At 31.6% G+C, this 23,422-nt stretch overlaps 1 protein-coding gene across 1 annotated transcript in view; it reads right to left on the bottom strand.

Moving 5' to 3' along the window:
- The window catches only part of LOC114336588 (uncharacterized), a 944,943-nt gene that overhangs the window by 314,801 nt on the left and 606,720 nt on the right, over positions 1-23,422 (bottom strand). Inside the window, exon 4 of the mRNA XM_050659329.1 lies at positions 20,052-20,185. Within this exon, the coding sequence (XP_050515286.1) occupies positions 20,052-20,185 (134 nt within the window). The remainder of the gene's footprint in view (positions 1-20,051; positions 20,186-23,422) is intronic.

The raw sequence follows: 23,422 nt of genomic DNA, 5'->3' as shown, positions 1-23,422 counted from the left end.
GGACACCCTGTATAAATAATTATGTAAATGTTTATATTACTGAATAGAGAATTGGATTAATTTTCAAATGAGCTATCACACGACCCCTATTCCCATTTAAAAAAATCATCGATGACGTCATCACGCCCAGATGGATGACGTCACTAGTATGATATGTATGCCAAAATGTTGTAATTTAAAAATAAAAATTGACCTGTTTCGGGATTCTTTTCAAAATTGTTCATTCTCGAGAAAATGAATTTATTCCAACCTTTATGTGCTCACTGTATACGATGCAGAGTATTTTATAAAGAATAAATTCTTTTCGTAAAACTGATAATAAAAACTTATCAATAGGTTCCAAGTTACGCCGACATACTGTATAAGAGCTAAAAATTTTTTTTTTGCTGAACATTTATTACTGTTGATGTTTATTATTAAATGTATTTTAGGTACGTTTTACAGAAAAAAGTTTTGATCACTTAATATAAACATTTTTAGCTGGTATTTTGCGGTTTTTGTATTACATTTTTGTTATCTTTCTTAATTTTCTCAAAAACAAATAGTCTATTTCATATCTACAGTAAAATAATTTAGTGAATTTTAAAGATTACATTCTAAGCTTTAAAAAGCATTTATAAAACTGTACTAGATTTGTTCAAACTTAAGTAATACCGTCTTAAAATGGTGGTAATTCTATAAAACTACGAAGATTTCAAAAATTACATTTTTTAAGACGTCATATCATTTGAATTAAATTTTTAAGGTTTTTTTGAATAAAACATCATTTAGTACGATGCTTGAAAGTTAAGTTGTGCAAAATTGAGGGTTTTATAAAAAAAAATGTGTTACTTACACATTTTTAAATCATTTTTAAACAAAATTCATGTAAGGCTCATTTTCCGCCCCCACCGTACTTATGCCCATACATTTTATTTCTTTTTATTATAACCATAAGATAGCTTAATTATTTTTCTTTTAGATTCAATTTGTAAAATTTCATTTGATCCATTAGTTAAAGTTTTACATTAAAATAACTCAACCGTTCACTTCGCCGTACGCTAGTTTACAGTTCGCCAATGTTTGTGAGAAGGGTGACTTTAGCGTTATAAATAAAAAAATATAGAAGATACAGATTTAATTTTAGAAAATTCTTTACATAAGATTTTTTTTTGTAAAATTTTCTGAATTTTTCAATGGTCAAGTCAATTTTGTTATAAAATTTATATTTTCGGAGTTATTTAAAAGAACATCAAACTTCGTAGTTCATTTGTTTAATGAAAAATGAAGCACCCACTTCTCGAGTAGAACTTTTTGATATGTTGTTTATTAAAAATGTCTTAATAAAGTTACAAAAAGTTGTATCTTGCTTGATTTTTTCCGAAGTGAAAATCTATACGCACTCCCCTAATCGGACATATTATAACTAAAAACTAATTAGGCAACATAGAAAAACAGTCACTGTCATTTTGACAAACCTGCGTCAGGCTCGGCTTGCGCCTCGACGGCAATCTTGACATCGTCCGGGAATGTTAAGCTTTTCCTGCGAGGTACACAATGTACAATGTTTTGAGAAGCTATAATATTTGAATTTATATAAAACATAATTCATAAATTATATTGTTTTACTTTAAATGCAGCTAAATATGGTAAATTATTTTTGATATATTTGATATTGCACTTGAGAGTATGAAATAATTTAGGATATGACAATAATGACGTATGTAAAGCTTACATCGAATAATGTCAAATATATAAACTAGGCGCAAGTCAAACTTAAAATATTCGTGTTTTCTATATTTAAACTATATAAATTTATGTATTATATTTCAAAACATTTTCTACCATATAGCATCGAAAATTTATAGCAAATTTCTAATAATGTATTGATACATTAGGACAAAATTAATAGTAAAATTTTAAATACTTTCTTGTTTTTGTAAATCGCACCCAAGGCATACACATAACATCGTTCCCCGCCTCGTCAGAGTATACCACGTGACATTATAATCTTAGTTAAAACTTCCAGGGGATAGTTCAAAATATTTCAACAAGAAGAAGAAACATTTTTATTTTTACAATTAGAAAGATACAATAATTACATATTAAAACATACTTTTTAATTCCAAACAACTTTTCATAATACCAATTTTCGATATTGTAAAACTTATAAAGGTAACTCAAAAGCAAAATTTATTTTTTTTGCCTCATATAAGATTGAAAAAGTTTGATATCTGATGGTCGCATCTTGCTTCTTTAACTGTGCAGAGCTTTTTATAAGGAATAACAACTTTTTTTGTAAAATTAATAAGAAAAAATTTCCCATATGGTTCCAACTATTGAACACCACAGTGTCACGGAACACAGTGAAGAGGAATGGGGTAATGGCGACGAGAAAAATTGTAAAAAAGTGTAAAATATGTCAATATTCAAAAAACCAAAATAAACTAACGGTAGGGGAGCGCAAGCGGGAATATTTGCAGTTACTCGATCACGTCAGAAAATCACCTGAAGAGAAACCTTGTGCCCTGTAAAGGGTTCCGCCTTTTATCCATTTCTTGCAATCGCTTCTATTGGTGGCCTGGTTCTTCATATCCCTCATACTCATATGTCTCCTGTCACCTATATCCTAGATCTGGCCCATCCATGTCTTCCTCGGCCTTCCCTTTTTTCTTTTGTTTCCCATAAAAGCCTTTAAGATAAGGGCGTAAAAAACTGTCCTTAAAAACCTCGAAAAGGTCAGATTAAGACAAGATAGGTTGGTATATCAAGAACAGTGTATATTTCAAAAATATGAAGATTTGTGCAGGATGTAAAGAAATGATTGAGTCACAAAATTTCACAAAAAAAGAGAATATTTCGCAAAATTAACATCAAATCGAAAAACTGAAAAATTCGTGTTCAAATATTTTTCAAAAATCTATAATAGGGCAGTCAATGAGGGTATGTGGCTCCGAATTCCATCCTACTATAGTGGAACTACTACACAGTAAGTAGGGAATAGCCCAAGAAACAAAGTCTACCCTATGCCGATGTGTGCTTTTGACTTGGGGGCGGTTCTCACCCCTTCTCGGGGGTAGAAATTTTTTGGCTTAAATAACTATGGAAGTTGCCAGAGAACCTAATACTAAGCAAAAACTGTTCTATATTTTTTTTTTCGAAAACTCAATACTTTTTGAGTTATTCCTGGTTGAAAATTGGCCATTTTCATTGAAACATAACACCTTTTCAAACGGTTTTGTGCGAATACCTTAAAAACTATGCAAAAAAAAACTATGCAAGAAACAACTTGTTTTCTTGGTGCATGCTCAAATCAGTGTATTTAAATTGAAGTATCTAATACCTGCAATTATAGACCTATTCCACTACTACCGGTACTCTCCAAAATTATTGAAAGACTCAAAAAAGCCCGACTTATGTCCTTTCTAGTTGAAAACAACATTTTATCACAAAATCAGTTCGGCTTTTTAAATAATAAATGCACCACTGATGCCATGTTTTCTGTGCTACATGAGGTTTATCAAGCACTGAACAATAATCTTCACACTGCCACCGTTTTTTGTGACTACGCCAAAGCTTTTGTTTGTGTAAATCACAACATTTTGATAAAAAAACTAAATTTCTACGGAATTCGAGGTACTTCTTTGGATTGGTTCCAATCTTACTTGGATGATAGGAAACAACTGGTTAGAGCAAAGGTACAGACTCTAGTCTCAAAAACATTGTATGTGAGTTACCTCAAGGTTCAGTATTGGGTCCTCTACTTTTCCTTATCTTTATTAATGACATCACTAGTTTAAAAATCGATGGAAAAATCTTTCTTTTTGCTGATGATACCAGTATCACTTGGAGCAACTCAAACATTGCAACTCTTCATGCTACTATAACTTCTGATCTATTTACAATAAAAACCTGGTCTGACTCTAATTTACTCTCATTTAACGTAGATAAAACAGTAGCATTGTCTTATAAAGGAGCTCTTCAACCATTACCTCTTAATAACAGCCAGATCAGTACCGTTGATTCTGTAAAATTTCTTGGTATTTTTTTAGACAGCAACCTTAAATGGTCCCTCCATATCGATTTGTTAAGAAAGAAACTATCTTCAGCTTGCTATGCTATAAGATCTGTTTCGAATGAACTCAATCTAGCATCTTCCAAAATAACATATTTTTCTTTGTTCGAGTCACATCTTCGTTATGGTCTTCCTTTTTGTGGTTCTGGTTCAGCTGCCCAATTCGATGTTATTTTCAAATTACAAAAAAGAGCAATTAGATATCTGTTTGGCCTCAGAAGAACAACATATTGTAGAAGTTACTTCAAAGATCACGGAATTGTAACCCTTTCATCTTTGTATATATTAGAAACTGTTTGCTTAATTCGTAAACATCTACATGTCTTTCCACCAAGACCTAACCATGACTACTTCACGAGAAATTCTACGTTTAACGTCTATTTGCCAACCCCGTCCTCGAAGTTAGTAAAGAAATCTATATTATACTCCGCAAAAAAACTTTACAACCATCTCCCTCTACAACTTAAATCTGCAGCATCTTTCTTCAAATTCAGTAAACTGACAAAAGCCTACCTATCTGAAAGACCATATTATTCAGTAGAAGATTTCCTTAATCAATAACTAAGAAATTACAGTACCCTTTGCACAAGTAGTATTTTTATTATTTTTTTTATCTATATTTGGGTGTCATATGCAGCAGCTTAACTGTTATAACTTTTAAAGCTTTTTTTATTAATTACTAGGTAGACTATGATTTGCAATTTATTTTAAATTTAGCAATTGATTAATTATGTTTAACTTCATTATTGTTATTATTATTTTAAATATATTGACGATTTATGTAATTTTAGTCAATTGGATTGTTATTTTGTTTTCTTAACTTTTATATGCTTTGTCGATAAAATTGTACAATTTTTCATGACAATAAAGCATATTTCTATTCTATTCTATTCTATTCTATTCTATTCTATTCTATTCTATTCTATTCTATTCTATTCTATTCTATTCTATTCTATTCTATTCTATTCTATTCTATTCTATTCTATTCTATTCTATTCTATTCTATTCTATTCTATTCTATTCTATTCTATTCTATTCTATTCTATTCTATTCTATTCTATTCTATTCTATTCTATTCTATTCTATTCTATTTAATTCTATTCTATTCTATTCTATTCTATTCTATTCTATTCTATTCTATTCTATTCTATTCTATTCTATTCTATTCTATTCTATTCTATTCTATTCTATTCTATTCTATTCTATTCTATTCTATTCTATTCTATTCTATTCTATTCTATTCTATTCTATTCTATTCTATTCTATTCTATTCTATTCTATTCTATTCTATTCTATTCTATTCTATTCTATTCTATTCTATTCTATTCTATTCTATTCTATTCTATTCTATTCTATTCTATTCTATTCTATTCTATTCTATTCTATTCTATTCTATTCTATTCTATTCTATTCTATTCTATTCTATTCTATAAATAACAGAGAAACGGTAAATTTTAGGTGTATAATGCTACCAATAACTTTTGTTGTGCTTGAAAAGACCTTTAAAATAAGCAATGTTAAATGTCGATGACATTCCAACTATGCGAGATAAACTGAAAAAAATGTGATGAATAACGTATTTTAAGAAAAAAATGAGAAGTGTATTTAACCCCTCATCCACAAGAATTTAAATGCGTCGTTTTCCTTCTACAATACATTTTACTATAGTGTTCTTTTTATGTTCAAAAGTTGGGCGGGTTTAAAATGAATAGTTTTTGAAAAAAATAAGATCAAATTATTGAGCGCATTTTTAAATTTTCTTAAAAATCTTCCTATTTCTCCATGTAACTCGAAAATGATAAGAGATGCCAAAAAAAAGATGCTATACAAAAATGTAGGTTTCTTCTAGATAAACATTTTGATTTTATTTTTTATAACAGTATCTCTTATAATTTTCAAGTTACATGGAGAAAAAGAAGATTTTTAAGAAATTTTAAATATGCGCTCTATAATTTAATCTTATTTTTTTCAAAAACCATTCATTTTAAACCCGCTCAACTTTTTGAACATAAAAATAATACTGCAGTAAAATGTATTGTAGAAGAAAAACGATGCATATTAATTCTTGTATCATCAATTTTTTGCAGCATATCTCGCTTAGTTTGAATATGTAATCGACATTTAATGTTGCTTATTTGAAAGTACTTTTCACTCACAATAAAAGGTATTGGTAGCATTATACACCTAAATATAAAAATCGACCGCTTCTCTGTTATTTCAAGTTGAATTCACTGATTTGAGCATGCACCAAAAAACAAACTCTTTTTACCTACCATATCTCTTTTTGTGTTATAACCAAAAGATTAAAGAAGGAACGAATCTCTTTGTTTTTTTATGAGCTACAAAAATTTTTTATATAATTTTTTTAGTCAGATGCATTATTTTTAAGGTATTCACAAAAAGCCGTTCGAAAAGGTGTTATATTTCAATGAAAATGGCCAATTTTCAACCACGAATAACTCAAAAAGTATTGAGTTTTCGAAAAAAAATTATAGAACAGTTTTTGCTTAGAATTAGGTTCTCTAGCAACTTCCGTAGTTGTGTAACCAAAAAATTTTCCACCCCCGAGAAGGGGTGGGAACCGCCCCCAAGACAAAAGCACACATCGGCATAGAGTAGACTTTGAATAAGGAGATATTTTCAGGCTATTCCTAAAATTTCATTAAAATTCATGCAGTAGGATAGAATTCGGAGGTAATAACCTGTTCTTGCTCTCATTGACTGATTTAATGTCGAGATTTTATTTGCAAAAAGTAAGGTAAAAACCATACTTGTCATTTTTTAGATACAAAGTCTAATTCAATTTTTTGTATTAAAGGCAGGAGCTATGATATCTAGAATCCACCACTGGATCTAAAAAATCTGCACATTTTAATATTTTTATTATATATCTAGAAAGAATTTTCTTATAAAGTTATACCTAATAAATGAAATGTCGGATTTTTCTATAAAAATTTAAAAATTGTTGTAAACAAAATAATTTAAAATAAAAGCAAGTTAAAAAAGTAAAAATTTTTATACACGAAACAACGGGATCAAATCTGACTCTGCCATAATAAATGTTACTATTTTTGTCCATGGAAGTTAAGGGTTGACTGTTGGATTTATATGTATAGAACAGTTATTAAAATATTTGATTTTTCATTGGTATCGGTTAAATTTTTCGATGAAAATTATTAAACTTGCATCAGAAATGTTTGTTAATTTCTGTTAAGTGTTTCAAATTGTCAATAAATCCTCTTCGGTTAAGTTATTTTATTTAAATTTGTAATTGATGTTTAACTAACCATGTATTTCCATGCTAACATTTCAATCAAATTGCTAGAGTAATTAATAACTGCATAATTTTCGAATTTATCAATTGCAAACTACAAGTGGGTTGTTCACAGTAATAAATTTACATTTCATACATAAATGTTATTTTTTTCTGTTTAATACGAGAAAATATGTTAAGTTAGTTTAGTCTAGTAAAATACAGTGCGTCCATAAAACAACGCATAAATTCATTATTAAGTAAATAAACATTATTAGAAATTCTCGAAACAGGTCGATTTTTGATTTTAATTTACTATTTTTTCAAATTATAATCTAATATACGGGGTGAATCACCCTCGTATGATGACGTCATCACCATTTTTTTTTAAATGCAACTCCTTTCTTTTTCAAATTGGTACAGGGGGCAAAAATGCAAAAATTCCAAGTTACTTACAAAATAATAAATGAAGAATAAACATAATAAACACATTATATGAAAGTAAATAATTATTGTTACACAATTACTTTACTGTAAGACTGTACATGTCAATTATTCGCCCAGTTGTTACATATGGGAGTGAAACATGGACTCTACATCAGCGAGAAATAAATAAATTGCTGATATTTGAATGGAAAGTCCTCAGAATGATATTTGGTCCTCAAAGAGATGAATTGACAGGAGAGTGAAAAAGGCGCCGCAATGCTGAATTGGTGACTCTATATGGTACTGAAAACATCGTCAGATATATAAAAGCTAATCGGATAAGATGGGCAGGTTATGTAGTAAGATCAGAGGAAGACAGAGTGCTAAAGACAGTGTTCTTCGAGAGACCAGACGGTAGAAGATCAGGGGGCCGTCCCAGAAAAAGATAGAAGGATGATGTTGAAACCGATCTATCTAGGATTGGGGTACAACAATGGCAAATCGAAGCGCAAGATCGCAGACGATGGAGGGCCATAGTGGATGCGGCGAAGACTCACCCCGAGTTGTAAAGCCAGTCAAGAAGAAGAAGAAGAAGAAGAATTACTTTACTATTATGCAATTACTGTGATACACTAGCAAAAATAAACAACCGAAAATTTACAGTAAATATTTAATATTTTTCTGAAGCTATTTCCTTGTGGCATTTTTATAATCAATTATTTTCAATGGGAAATAAGCCACAATTTTATAAACAAAATGATTTTATTAACGTTTCGACGCCCAAGTCGGGTGTCGTTGTCAAAATACAAAATAATACTAAATTAAACAAAAATGTTGTTGCTTAGTAAAAAAATTCTTCTAATAATTTATTTAATCTGACTCATTTATATTGGCAATTCAGATATGTGTTATACATTTTAAAGTAGAAGACTTAAAAATGATATTGCTAATAATGATGAGTTGCGTTCCTGGGACGACTTTACTAAAAGATGGTTCATCTGATTACAAGAAATCAACCCAACTCTAGAATATTTGCCACAAAAAATCATAGCATGTGATCTGTCTTTAAAAAGACAACCAAATGCAACGGTGGCAGTAAATTCCTCGCGCTAGAGATTCCATAGTAAATCACGAGGGGAAAAAAGAATTTAAAGTCAGAATTTGGTATTAGATTTGAGAGTAAACTAAATGTAAGCCCAAATACTTACGATGTCCGTATAGTATCACGAGGTTTTTTCCTGGTTTTCCTTGATAAAAGATAAAAACATTGTGTTTATCTAATGGTGCCATAATAATAATTTATTTGGAACGTTCACAAAAGTTTGGGGGGTTTCATGGAAAAAAACCCCCATAAAATTTTTATGGGATGCACAAATTTCACTTTAATTTTTTTAAGATGTTGATGCCATAAGAATGCCACATTGCCACATGTCCATTTTCAATAAAAAATCTCTAAGAGTTTTCGATATATGAAAAAAATTCGATTTTCGTTTTGGAATTTCAAAGAGCTGTACCTTTTTTTTGTGTGCACTATTTTATATAGGTTAGTGAGGTTCAATCAACCCATTTTTGAACCCAGAAACTGTGGTATAATTTATGACCAATCTTTTTGGGTAAATTGCTCGTCAAAAGTTAGAGATATAGAAAATTCTGCTGATTTTCATAGTTGATTTTTTCGCGAACAGACGGATTCCGCTATTTTTTTTATTTTAGCCTTTTCTCTAGTGTTTACACAGTAAAGGTTTACTCAAACTTATTTTTTGTACTTATACCGGGTGGAAGAAAAAAATATGCTTTTCTTGTGTTAAGTTTGAGACACCCTGTAGGAAGAACGAGGTAGAAATGTGAGTATACATTAGAATAATATTGTAGTCTTATGTTTGGTGAACATGCTGTTGTTTGAACGTCCCTGATGTCTTTATAAACATAAAAAATAGACGGTTTTGTAATTTAACATGTGTTTTAACCGAAACAGAAGTTTGAGACACCTTGTAGCGAGAAAAAGGCACAAAGGTGAGTATACCCCGATATTATGGTGTAGTCTCATATTTTTTGAATATTTTATTTTTTTGATATCTTGAATAACAAAAAAACTAGACGGTATTACTCTTTAATAGGTTTTTCTATGTTTTACAGATGTGATGTGACGCATGTCGTCAGTTAAAACACATATTAAAGAGTAATATCGTCTAGTTTCTTTGTTATTAAAGATATCAGAGAAATTAAAAAAATAAAATATTCGCAAAATATGAGACTACAACAAAATGTCGAGGTATACTCACCTTTGTGCCTTTTTCTCCCTACAAGGTGTCTCAAACTTTTGTTGCGGTTGAAACACATGTTAAATTACAAAACCGTCTATTTTTTTTTATTTCTAAAGATATCAGGGACATTTAAAGAACAAAATGTTCACAAAACATAAGACTACAATAATATTTCGATATATACTCCCATTTGTAGCTCGTCCTCCCTACAGGGCGTCTCAAACTTAACATAAGAAAAACATTTCTTTTCTTCCACCCGGTATAAGTACAAAAAAAAATTTGAGTACACTTTTGCATAACTGTGTAAATACTAAAGACAAGTCTAAAATAATTTAAAAAATTAGCGGAATCCGTTAACCTGTTCACGAAAAAATCTACTATAAAAATTCAGGAGAATTTTCTATATCCCAAACTTTTGACGAGCATTTTATATCTATGTCAACTTATAAAATAACAAGGAAAACTAAACAGCAGAGATCAAAAGACGAGTTAGACTGGCATGGGCGGCATTTGGCAAACATCCTTAAAAACAAAAGATATCCACAACATCTTAAAACCAAGGTATACAATAAATCCCTGTTCTCACTTACGGTTCCCAAAAGTGGACGCAAACGTGGACAAGATCATAAAAACGCAAAGAGCAATGGAAAGGCAAATGTTTCACATAAGACTAATGGATAAAAAGAGAGTCGAGTGGATAAGAGAGAAAACCAAAGTTAGGGATGTTAGACAAGAAGTTGCAAAATTGAAATGGAGATTTGCCGGACACACTATAAGACAATAATAAGACCGATGGAACAAAATTCTCATAAATTGGAGACCGTGGGAATATAAACGAAGCAGAGGAAGGCCACAAATGAGATGAGCAGATGATCTCAAGAAGTACGTGAGCTCTAGGTGGATGATTGTAACGACAGACAGAGAATAGTGGAAAAGGATTGGGGAGGCCTATGTCCAAAGATGGACCGAAGAAAGCTAATTAGATAGATAATAATAGTAATAGTCTCCATTTTATCCCGCTAACGCGGCTTTGGCATTATATCAGGGTAGTCTGCTATCTCTACAGTATACAAGGAAGGTAACAGGGCCAGTGCGATGCTTCAACTGACTATTATTACCCCTGGTTTTACCCAAAGTACTCACTGTATTCAGGCGGAGTCAACCTGGGGCCTGTATACCTTTTTAAAAATGTCTAGATGTTCTCGTGGTCGCTGGGATTCGATCCTGGGCCTTTTGCTTGGATGTCAGACATCCTACCAACTGAGCTATCAGACCCTATCTTTATGTGTTTTTGATATTCGATAAATATATTTTTTACTATTAATTGTTGTATATAGATTCATTTAACATAAGAGTCACGTATAAACTCTATAAAATTGTAATATTCTTCCTCTTATACTTGTTGTAGATCTATGGATCTGTTAATTCCGACGTTAAAGTATTTCTTGAAAGGTAGACTGCCAGCTATCTCTTCTTTTTTTTAGTGGTCTCCCCGGTGGACACTTGTCAGCTGGTTTTCCTTTTAGCGCAATTCTTGGTAGTCTGTGCTCCTCCTGTTGCCTACCCCATCTTACTACATATTGCATGCCACATTGTTCCCTGATGATGTTGTTTCGTATTATATCCCTTCTTTTCTTCCCTGCTATTGTTTTTAGTGTTTTCATTTCGGCTCTTCGTAGCATGATTTTGGTTTTATTGGTGTAGTTTCTTGATTTAATACCACAGGTCATAACAGGTCGGATGCAAGTTTTATAAATTCTAACTTTGCTATCCATTCTCATACATATATACTCCAGGGTGATAAGCTAGAAATAGACCATGTTCGGGACACTCAAAGATCCAGGTAGCGGATTACTTTTCTAGTTATTGTAGGCCTATAGGAAGAAAACCTACCTGTTTCCTGCCTAGAGTTCGCGTCCGTTTTTTAGCTATTAACAATTTAGTACAAAACTCGCGATTTTTTCGATTTTTTGCACCACATTCAAAAGTTGAATAGTTGACATAAAATTACAAAATTTAATTTTTTAGAACATTAAACAACCTTCAAAATGCCGATTTTTGAAAGTTAAAAAGTTAATTTGTTGCTACCTACGCAAACTGCAAAATAAGTGAAATCATTATTTGTTAATAAATTTTACCAAAACTACCTTAGAACTTTAGTGTTTCATCCAAATTTGGGTATTGGGGTACTTAACAAACCCTCAAAATTTGAGACCGATCCATTAATTAGTTTAAGAGTTATTTTAATTGTTTATCCCAGAGCCCTTTATTTTGCAATAACAAGACAGAAAATAATGAAGATAGGGCAATTATGCGTACGCCAAATGAAAGTAGAAAAGTGATGCTATCAAAATATACTGAAAAAAAGATATAAAAATTATCTAATACAGTCAAAAATCCTATTGCCAAATTTGTGAAATTTTTCAGTTTATAAACATTTAGAATCGACTTTGCAAAGTAACAAGACACTTACTCAACACACACACACACACACACACACACACACACACACACACACACACACACACACACACACACACACACACACACACACACACACACACACACACACACACACACACACACACACACACACACACACACACACACACACACACACACACACACACACACACACACACACACACACACACACACACACACACACACACACACACACACACACACACACACACACACACACACACACACACACACACACACACACACACACACACACACACACACACACACACACACACACACACACACACACACACACACACACACACACACACACACACACACACACACACACACACACACACACACACACACACACACACACACACACACACACACACACACACACACACACACACACACACACACACACACACACACACACACACACACACACACACACACACACACACACACACACACACACACACACACACACACACACACACACACACACACACACACACACACACACACACACACACACACACACACACACACACACACACACACACACACACACACACACACACACACACACACACACACACACACACACACACACACACACACACACACACACACACACACACACACACACACACACACACACACACACACACACACACACACACACACACACACACACACACACACACACACACACACACACACACACACACACACACACACACACACACACACACACACACACACACACACACACACACACACACACACACACACACACACACACACACACACACACACACACACACACACACACACACACACACACACACACACACACACACACACACACACACACACACACACACACACACACACACACACACACACACACACACACACACACACACACACACACACACACACACACACACACACACACACACACACACACACACACACACACACACACACACACACACACACACACACACACACACACACACACACACACACACACACACACACACACACACACACACACACACACACACACACACACACACACACACACACACACACACACACACACACACACACACACACACACACACACACACACACACACACACACACACACACACACACACACACACACACACACACACACTACACATGACACTATTTAGGTACCTAACTGCAAAAATTCACTGTACCTACCATGCCATGCCAATGGCCATTAGTTGTCGAGGCATTAGCTAAATAAAAAAAAAACATTTAGAATAACTTTAAAAATATTGTCCGTAGAAAAAATCATTTTACATATTAGAAAAGCTGTTATTTTACACGAATTTTTAAAAATGTAGTTCAATTGGTGACTACTCGCGATAAGTGAAGGGGGGAGTTGGGAGCCGACAAACGCACGAGTTCAAAAACTAAAAAGGCAACTTAAAACTACTATCAATTTCTATATCTCAGGATCTACTGAATATATTTTGATCGTTATTTTTTTAATATGTATGTAATTTTTCTGTACATTACAAATATACAATTTGTCTAGAAATTTATTAATTAATAAACAGTCTAATTTGTTAAAAAATTTTTTTCCCAAAAATCCATGATTTTAATCATACTATCGTTATTATATAGAAAAAGTTAAGGTATAATTTAATAAATAAATTATCTTCAATAAATAATAATTATCTAATAAAAATCATTTATTTAAAGTTTACTTTAACTTTTTCTATGATCATTAATAATACTCTGATTAAAAGAATAATTTCTTGTAAAAAAATTTTTTTCAAGAATAGATTTAAAAAAAACATTTTTTCGGGAATTGTTTAAACAAATTAGACTGTTTATTAATTAATAAATTTATAAACAAATTTCATATTTGTAATTTATGTAGAAATTACATACAAATTAAAAAGAAAGAGCAAAATCCATTAAGTTGATCCGGAGAAACAGAAAATTATATTAGTTTGAAATTGCTTTTTCGGTATTTTAACTCGATGGATTTGTAGGTTCCACCTAGTAATCGTTTGAACTACATTTTTGAAAAATCGTAGAGGGTGCTGTGAAGGTACAATGTTTGTGGAAATTTTTTAAGAAAAAAGACAAATCCCATTCTTTAAAATGGTATTAATGAGACTCCTTAATTATTATAAACAAATTAGCTGTGAATTAAAAAAACATATTGCTAACTTTGTCCAAAATGAACCCAGGCTAATTTTTTTTATTTGAAAATTCGTGTTAAAATACTGTCTTTTTGAATATATAAAAAGATTTTTTCTACGAATAGCATTTTTAAAGTTATTGTAAGTGTATATAAACTAAAAAAATTTACACAAAAATATTAGGATTTTTGACTACTTATATTAATTATTTTTTTAATCTTTTTTAATACAATATGTTACTATCTTCTATTTTCATTTGGCATACTCAGAAATACTCATTATTTTCTGTCTTGTGTTATTGCAAAATAAAGGTATCTGGGAAAAACAATTAAAATAACTCTTAAACTAATTAATGGATCGATCTCAAATTTTGAAGGTTTATTAAGTACGCAAATACTCAACGTTGTGTAAAACACTAAAGCTCTAAGCTGTGTTTTAGTAAAAGTTATTAACAAATAACGATTATCACTTATCTTGCAGTTTGCGTAGCAACAAATTAATTTTTATCTTTCAAAAATCGCCATTTTGAAGGTTTTTCAATGTTCTAAAAAACTAAATTTTGTAATTTTATGTCAACTATTTAGCTTTTGAATGGAGTGCAAAAAATCGAAAAAATCGCGATTTTTGCACTCAATTGTTAATAATTAAAAAAAGGACGCAAAATCTAGGCAGGAAACAGGTAGGTTTTCTTCCTGTAGGTCTACAATAACTTTGAGTGTCCCGAGAAAATCCTTATTACTCTGGACTAATATGAGTTATTACAGACCACATCTCTTAAACATCCATGACTGCGGCCTTGTTTATTTGTCCTTTAGGTTTCTGGCTAGATCATGATAATTTTATAAATAAATCTGCACCTAGATATTTGAATTGGTTTAGCTGTTATATGGTTTCCCCTCTACCACGAGCTTGCATCTAATTGGATATTTCGCAATGGTAACGCATTTTGTTTTCTGCGTGGATATGTTCATGTTGAGTCGTCGAAATGCTTTGTAGAATCGATAAAGTTGTCTTTGTAGGTCATCCTCATCCCCTGCAATCAAGGCTGCATCATCCGCATAGCACACTATACTGATTCTCTTGTGACCGAGTATGTATCTTAGTTGTAGCGATTCCACATCTTCTAATATTTCATCCATTAACATATTAAATAGAAATGGACTGAGGCTGTCTTCCTGCCTGATTTTCCTTGGTGTTGGCCGCAGTGGTGTTGTTTGTTTTAATTTTTGTCGTATTGTTCATCTGTTTTATGACTTCCACAATGTTTGCCGGTATCCTTTTTTGCTTCATTTTCTCTAATATGTCGCTAAATCTGACTCTGTCAAATGCTTTTGTTAGGTCTATGAAGCAAATATCTATTTGTCTATTTTGTTAGGTCTATGCGGGTTTGTTATATTCTATGGACTTTTCTTTCGCTTGTTTCATGACAAATATTGCGTCCGTCGTCGACTTACTTGTCTTGTCTGAAACCTTGCTCTTCTTCTCTTTTCTTTATCTGTGATTCCAATTTATCCTTGAGTATGCCCGTGAATAACTTCATTATCGTATTTAAGAAAATTATTCTTCTATAGTTGTCCGGACATGTTCATTGTAATTTCTTAAAAATCGGTACTGTAATACTGGTGTGTCAATCTTGTGGTATCTCTGCTCGGTCTAAGACAATGTGGTCATACAATTAGTGAGTTCCTGACCGCCGTATTTCAGCAGTTCGTTCGGTATTCTATTAACACCTGGCGATCGTCTATTCTTTAAGATCTTCATTCTCGCTTCTACTTCAGTTGCTTTAGTAATATACCTGTCTCCTGTTTTGTTATCGTCTTCGTCATTAGCTTTTCCACCTTTGTAGAGTTCTCGGAAGTATTTTTTCTATGTCTTAGTCGGTATCCCCTTTGTCTGTACAAATTCATTTAGGTTCTGGTTTTTGTTTTTTTTTTCATTTTAATTCAGCATTATCCAAACTTTCCTTTGTACACCATGGATGTCGGGATCCATGTCACTTGTGTACTTGATCCAATGCTCTATTTTTATTTCTTTTGTTTGCAAACAAATTGAAATAAAATGGATAAATGTATATTTTATTCACATTATTCAAATAATGCAAACTGCAATATGTGGATGCTATCAACCCTTTGAATTAGAAATAAAACCAAAACTTACAACTCAAATACACTTTCCTTGAATTACAGATATGAACAGTGCATTTGCATAATTTTAACCATAAAATTTAAGTGCTCATAAAACTGATAACTCTATTTGGCGGACCATATGCACATATCTGATAACTAAAGCCCGATTGGCAATATTCTAGGATTCCGAGAGTGATTGCACGATTATTTCTCTAATAATTTGATTTCGTTGAATAGGTAAGTATAAATTGAAGTAATTCCTTTTCGTGATTTGGTTTTTAATATATTTTCATTCGGTTTTGAATTTTATAAGATAAGTCATAAAATTTTAAGGTTAAAAGATATTGAAAATGATAGGTTTAGACTTCAGATAATATGTGAAAGTTTTATGTCCATTAAATTGTATAAATGTAATTTTAAAAATTATATTTGAAGTAGATATTACAGGAATGAAGTAAAAAACAGACCTACCCGCAATCATTTATTGTTTAACTTCCGACGACCGGTTTTGCTCTCTACAATTTGCACAGCATCATCAGATCAACAGTTAAAATTAAACTAAATGCTACAAATAAAATCCAGAGCTAGAACATCGTCTGGTTGTAAAAATAAATATAAGATCATGCCAATATTTAAAAATATATAAGTTAAAACCACAGACAAATACATATTATGTATGCACACATACCGGTAAACACAAACCATCATGTACCCTCAAATACATGCAAATCTGTGTGGCCTATGATTTTGCAATGTAAACGTGTTGTACTTACATGCCGTTACAAGGAGTGATTTCTAAAGTCTTCAATAACATGATTTCTTGCTCAAATTAGGCTAATAGGAAACTTATTGGATAGCCAGACAAATCTGCATAGGTGAACAATTATTTGAGCAAGTCCTTGAGGGTAGAGAGAAAAGTGGCGAAAGGCAGCCAACAAATCTGTGTTTGATATTTTGTGATGTCATGTATTTAATTTTTAATACATAACTGTTTTAATGTTTTATTTGTATTTATTAAAAGATTTCTGTTTATTTATGTGTTAATAATTATTGTAAGACTGACAACGTTTGTATCAAAAGAGTTATTAACTGAAATAATTGATGTTATTGAAATTGAAATTGACATCAATTTCGGTTACTCTTTTGATCCACACGTTGTCAGTTTTACAATTAATAACACCTAAATAAATATAAATCTTTTAATAAATATAACTAAAACATTAAAACCGTTATACAGTGAGCACGTAAAGGTTGGAATAAATTCATTTTCTCGAGAATGGACGAATTTGGAAAAAAAATCCCAAAACAAGTCAATTTTTATTTTTAAATTACGACTTTTTGGCATATATATCATACTAGTGACGTCACCCGTCTTTTTTAAATAAGAATAGGGGTTGAGTGATAGGTCATTTGAAAGGTAATTCAATTCTCTATTCAGTAGTATAAACAATAACATAATTATTTATACAGGGTGTCCAAAAATTTTTTTTTAATTAAATTTATTGAAATAAAAAGAAGAATGTGTGTAATTTATTTAATTCAAAATACATTTTACTGCTATTAGAAAACAGAAAAAATGTTTATTTGATAAATAAATATTGTTCTTTGCTTAAATTCAATATTAAAGCAGCCATCCACTTGCCTCTTGACAGTTTGAAATTTAATTTAAGCGAAAAGCATTGATTATTTTTCAAATAAACATTTTTTTTTTCTGTTTTCTGAGAGCAGTAAAATATATTTTGAATTAAATAAATAAAATACATTATTCTTTTTATATCAATAGGTTTATTTAAAAAAAAATTTAGACACCCTGTATAAATAATTATGTTAATGTTTATATTACTGAATAGAGAATTAAATTACGTTTAAAATAAACTATCACACGACCCCTATTCTTATTTTAAAAAAATCATTGATGACGTCATCACGCCAAGATGGGTGATGTCACTAGTATGATATATATGCCAAAAAGTCGTAATTTAAAAATAAAAATTGACTTGTTTTGGGATTTTTTTTCCAAATTCGTCCATTCTCGAGAAAATTAATTTATTCCAACCTTTACGTGCTCACTGTATATTAAAAATTAAATAGACAACATCACTTTGTATTCCATTTTACAAACAAAATATCAAATACAGATTTGTTGGCTGCCTTTCGCCACTTTTCTCTCTACCCTCAAGAACTTGCCCATATACTTGTTAACCTATGCATCATTGTCCGTCTATCCAATCAATTTTCTATTGGCAAAATTTGAGCAAGGACTCATATTACTAAAGACTTTGAAAATCACTCCTTGTAACGGCATGTAAGTACAACACGTTTACATTGCACAATCATAGACCACATACATTTGCATGTGTTTGGGGACATGAGTATTTTACGTTTTGTCTGCATACAAATGTATTTGTCTGTGGTTTTAGTTTATATTTTTTAAATATTGGCTTGATCTTATAGCATCTTTTTATAACCAATATTCTAACTGCATAGGGTTTGTCTGCATACAAATGTATTTGTCTGTGGTTTTATTTTATATTTTTTAAATATTGGCTTGACATTATAGCATCTTTTTATAACCAATGTTCTAACTCTGGTTTTTATTTGTAGTATTTAGTTTACTTGTAACCGTTGACCTGATGATGCTTTGCAAATTGTAGAAAGCGAAACCGGTCGTCGGAAGTTAAACAATAAATGATTTCAAGCTTAAAATTTGTTAATAGCTCAACGGTGTCTAGTCGGGTAAACTTTGATGTATGGAAACACTGGAACAGGGGAAGTTTTAATTGTGGAAGAGGTTAAAACTTTGGAACGTCAGACTACGAAAACGTTCCGTGTATTTTGTCGGATAGAACTTCCAATTGATTTGTTAACATTTCAATAAACTCTCATGCAAAAATCAGACTAGTGTTTAACAGCAACTGGGCATTTGAATATGTGTAACAAGAAGAATATGTCAAATGACAGGAATCATGTTGGTTAGTAATCTGATTTTTGCATGAGAGTTTAATGAAAGGGTAACAAATCAATTGGATGTTAAGTTCGAGGAAATATATAGAACGCTTTCGTATTCTGACATTCCAAATTTTTAAACTGCTCCACAATTAAAACTTACCCTGTTCCAGTGTTCCCGTGCATCAAAGTTTGTCCGACTAGACACCGTTAAGCTATTAACAAATTTTCAGCTTGCTATTAATCATCTGTTTTTTTGGTACGTGGGATCCAGGCCCATAATAGCTATAACATCACTTTAAGTTCACTTACTTTCTTGCCATTAAGAAACCAGGTGATATTTGCAGGGGGGTATGAAGGGGGTGCTGTACAATTCCCTTTTAAAACGTGTCCAATTTCCATTAAATCTTTTTCCAGTACCATTGTTGGGTCATCTTCGGGCACATCTAAAACAAAAATAAGAAGAAATTTAATAGATATGTCACCGGCCAAACCAGACTTCAGGATAGACTAGTTTGGCCTGGACCCCTGAACGCGTTAGGATAAACTAGTTGGGCCTAGGCCAAACTAGTTTGTCTTGAACGCGATCGGATAAACTAGTGTAACCTAGGCCAAACTAGTTTATTCTACTGGTATTAATAGAGACACAGCAGGACAAACTAGTACGGCCTAGTATAAACATTATAGAATACCTGCAAAGCAAAAATAAATGCAAAGATAAACTGAATAAAATACTTTATAATTGGAAAATAATCATTTTTATTAACACGATAATGATGATTCGTCGTTAAATCTGATGGACAGTTTTTAATACAAACAATCAATTTATAAAAATTAGTCACTGTTTTTTTATAAAAGCAATAGTTTGGCCTAGGCCAAACTCGTTTGTCCTAACGCGATATGATAAACTAGTTTGGCCTAGGCCACACTAGTTTATGCTGATATTAGAACGGACACTGCAGGATAAACTAGTACGGCCTAGTATAAACATTATAGTATGCCTACAAAGCAAAATTAAATAGATATACTTAATAAAATACTCTATAATTTGAAAATAGTCATTTTTATTAAAACAATAATGATTCGTCGTTAAAACTAATGTACAATTGGTAATACAAACAATCAGATTATAAAAAATAGTCACTGTTTTTATACCTCAATAATTATACCTCAATTATAAAAATTATGATCTATTTTTTCATAAAGTTCTTTGGTGACACTTGCGGACTATCATGGCCTTTTTGCACTTGCATCTGTTTGTAGAACAATTTTTGTTGCAGCTGCATTTGACAAAACCTTACCCTGACTCAACTAAATCTCTCGAGCCTTAGTTTATATCTGCTACCTCTCGAAAAGTTTTATGGCAAATGTCGAATTTTGATCTAAAAAAAATTATCAAATGCTGCTGCAACAAAAAATGTTCCACAAACAGATGCAATTGCAAGAGGGCAATGATACTTTCGGCAATTCTAAGTGTCACCAAAGCACTCCATAGAAAAATAAATAATAATTTTTATAATTAAGGTGTAATAATTATTGCTTTTATAAAAAAGACACTGATTATTTTTTATAATATGATTGTTTGTATTACTAATTGTCCATTAGTGTTAACGATGAATGATAATCGTTTTAATAAAAATGATTATTTTTCAACTACAGAGTATTTCATTCAGTTTAAATATCTATTTATTTTGGCTTTGTGGATATATTATAATATTTATACTAGGTCGTACTAGTTTATCCTAACCTATCCTGCAGAGTCCGTATTAATATAAGGATAAACTAGTATGGCCTAGGCTAAACTAGTTTATCCTATCGCGTTTAGAACAAACTAGTTTGGCAATTTATCCTGAAATCGGGTTGGCCGGTAACAGATATATAAATATTCACAAGGAAAAAGTTTTCCTGTGGTTGGCTGTATACCATGTAATACAAAAAACAGTAAAATTCTGTATAAAAGGTATATTTAAAAACCCTCAAAAAGGCCACATCAAAATCACATAACTAGTTTTCAACTGGTTTACCAGTCATCATCAGTGCTTACGTACAATGTACATGCTAACCACCAAGATAGTATTTAACACAAATATTAGGGTCAAAGCCCAGTAAAAGAAGTAGGGATGGCGGTTTTTGACAAAACACCGGTTTTCGGTTATACCGGTTTTTTTGCTTACAGTTTAATCTGGCGGTTATAACCGGCCAAAAAAAACCGGTTTTTGGAAAAACCGATTTTCGGTTTTTTTAATCCAATAAGTTACAAAGTTACATTTACAATACACTTTAGTTTGTGATACTCCATTCGACTCAATATCAATATGATCAAAATTAGTACTATCGAAAGAACATGTATTACTTTTAACACGTTTGTATATTTGTAGAATAGGTACATTTTAATTCATTTAATATTTCCTGTATGAGTGTATCGTTTTGAAAACGTAGCGAAATTCTTGGAGATTCGTATTCGTAATCAGTCATTCGATATTCATAGTCGGAGCATTATTTTTGTTAATCAGAAAAAGTCATTCACCCACTTTCAATGTCAAGAGTTAAGTGTGAAAAATAGATGATGTTTGCGTCTAATTCAACCAGATCACTTCTTATGTAAATATTATGATTACAAATACCTTTTCAAAGAAATATTATAATAAAACTTAATAATTGTTTCTGGTTGATGCGAGATTGCACTTTCAGTTTGCTTCTGTATTTTATAAAATAAAATAAAATTTGAATTAGGGTTTTGTTTGAAATAATTACTTGAGAATAATAATTATGATTGGGATCCAAAATAACACCTAACCTAATCCTAATCACCGTAAAAACCTAATAACCGGTTTTTACTTTAAAAAGGAAAAACCGGTTATAACCGGGACAAAAAAACAACCGGTAAAACCGGTTATTGCGAAGTAAAAAAACCGATTTTAGGTTTAAACCGGTAGAAAAAAAACCGGCTAAAAAGAAGTCCGTCAAGGAAACATTGGTTTAAAAAGCTACATAAAGTATGGATGTTTAAAATATTTAACTAATCTGCCCCACGTAACATCTGAGATGTGGATTTGACTTGTTTACATGTTGAACGTATGACGGCAAGTGACGGAATGTATGACGGTAAACCAGTCGAAAACTAGTTATGTGATTTTGATGTGGCCCTTTTGAGGGTTTTTAAATATACATTTTATACAGGATTTTATTGTTTTATGGATATATAAATGGCAATTCTAAGTGTCACCAAAGCACTCCATAGAAAAATAAATAATAATTTTTATAATTAAGGTGTAATAATTATTGCTTTTATAAAAAAGACACTGATTATTTTTTATAATATGATTGTTTGTATTACTAATTGTCCATTAGTGTTAACGATGAATGATAATCGTTTTAATAAAAATGATTATTTTTCAACTACAGAGTATTTCATTCAGTTTAAATATCTATTTATTTTGGCTTTGTGGATATATTATAATATTTATACTAGGTCGTACTAGTTTATCCTAACCTATCCTGCAGAGTCCGTATTAATATCAGGATAAACTAGTATGGCCTAGGCTAAACTAGTTTATCCTATCGCGTTTAGAACAAACTAGTTTGGCAATTTATCCTGAAATCGGGTTGGCCGGTAACAGATATATAAATATTCACAAGGAAAAAGTTTTCCTGTGGTTGGCTGTATACCATGTAATACAAAA

This window comes from Diabrotica virgifera, chromosome 8 (assembly GCF_917563875.1).
Source record: "Diabrotica virgifera virgifera chromosome 8, PGI_DIABVI_V3a".
In the NCBI taxonomy this organism is placed as follows: Eukaryota; Metazoa; Arthropoda; class Insecta; order Coleoptera; family Chrysomelidae; genus Diabrotica; species Diabrotica virgifera.
The sequence above is the reverse complement of the archived record's forward strand: the minus strand, read 5'-3'. Positions and strand labels throughout refer to the sequence as shown.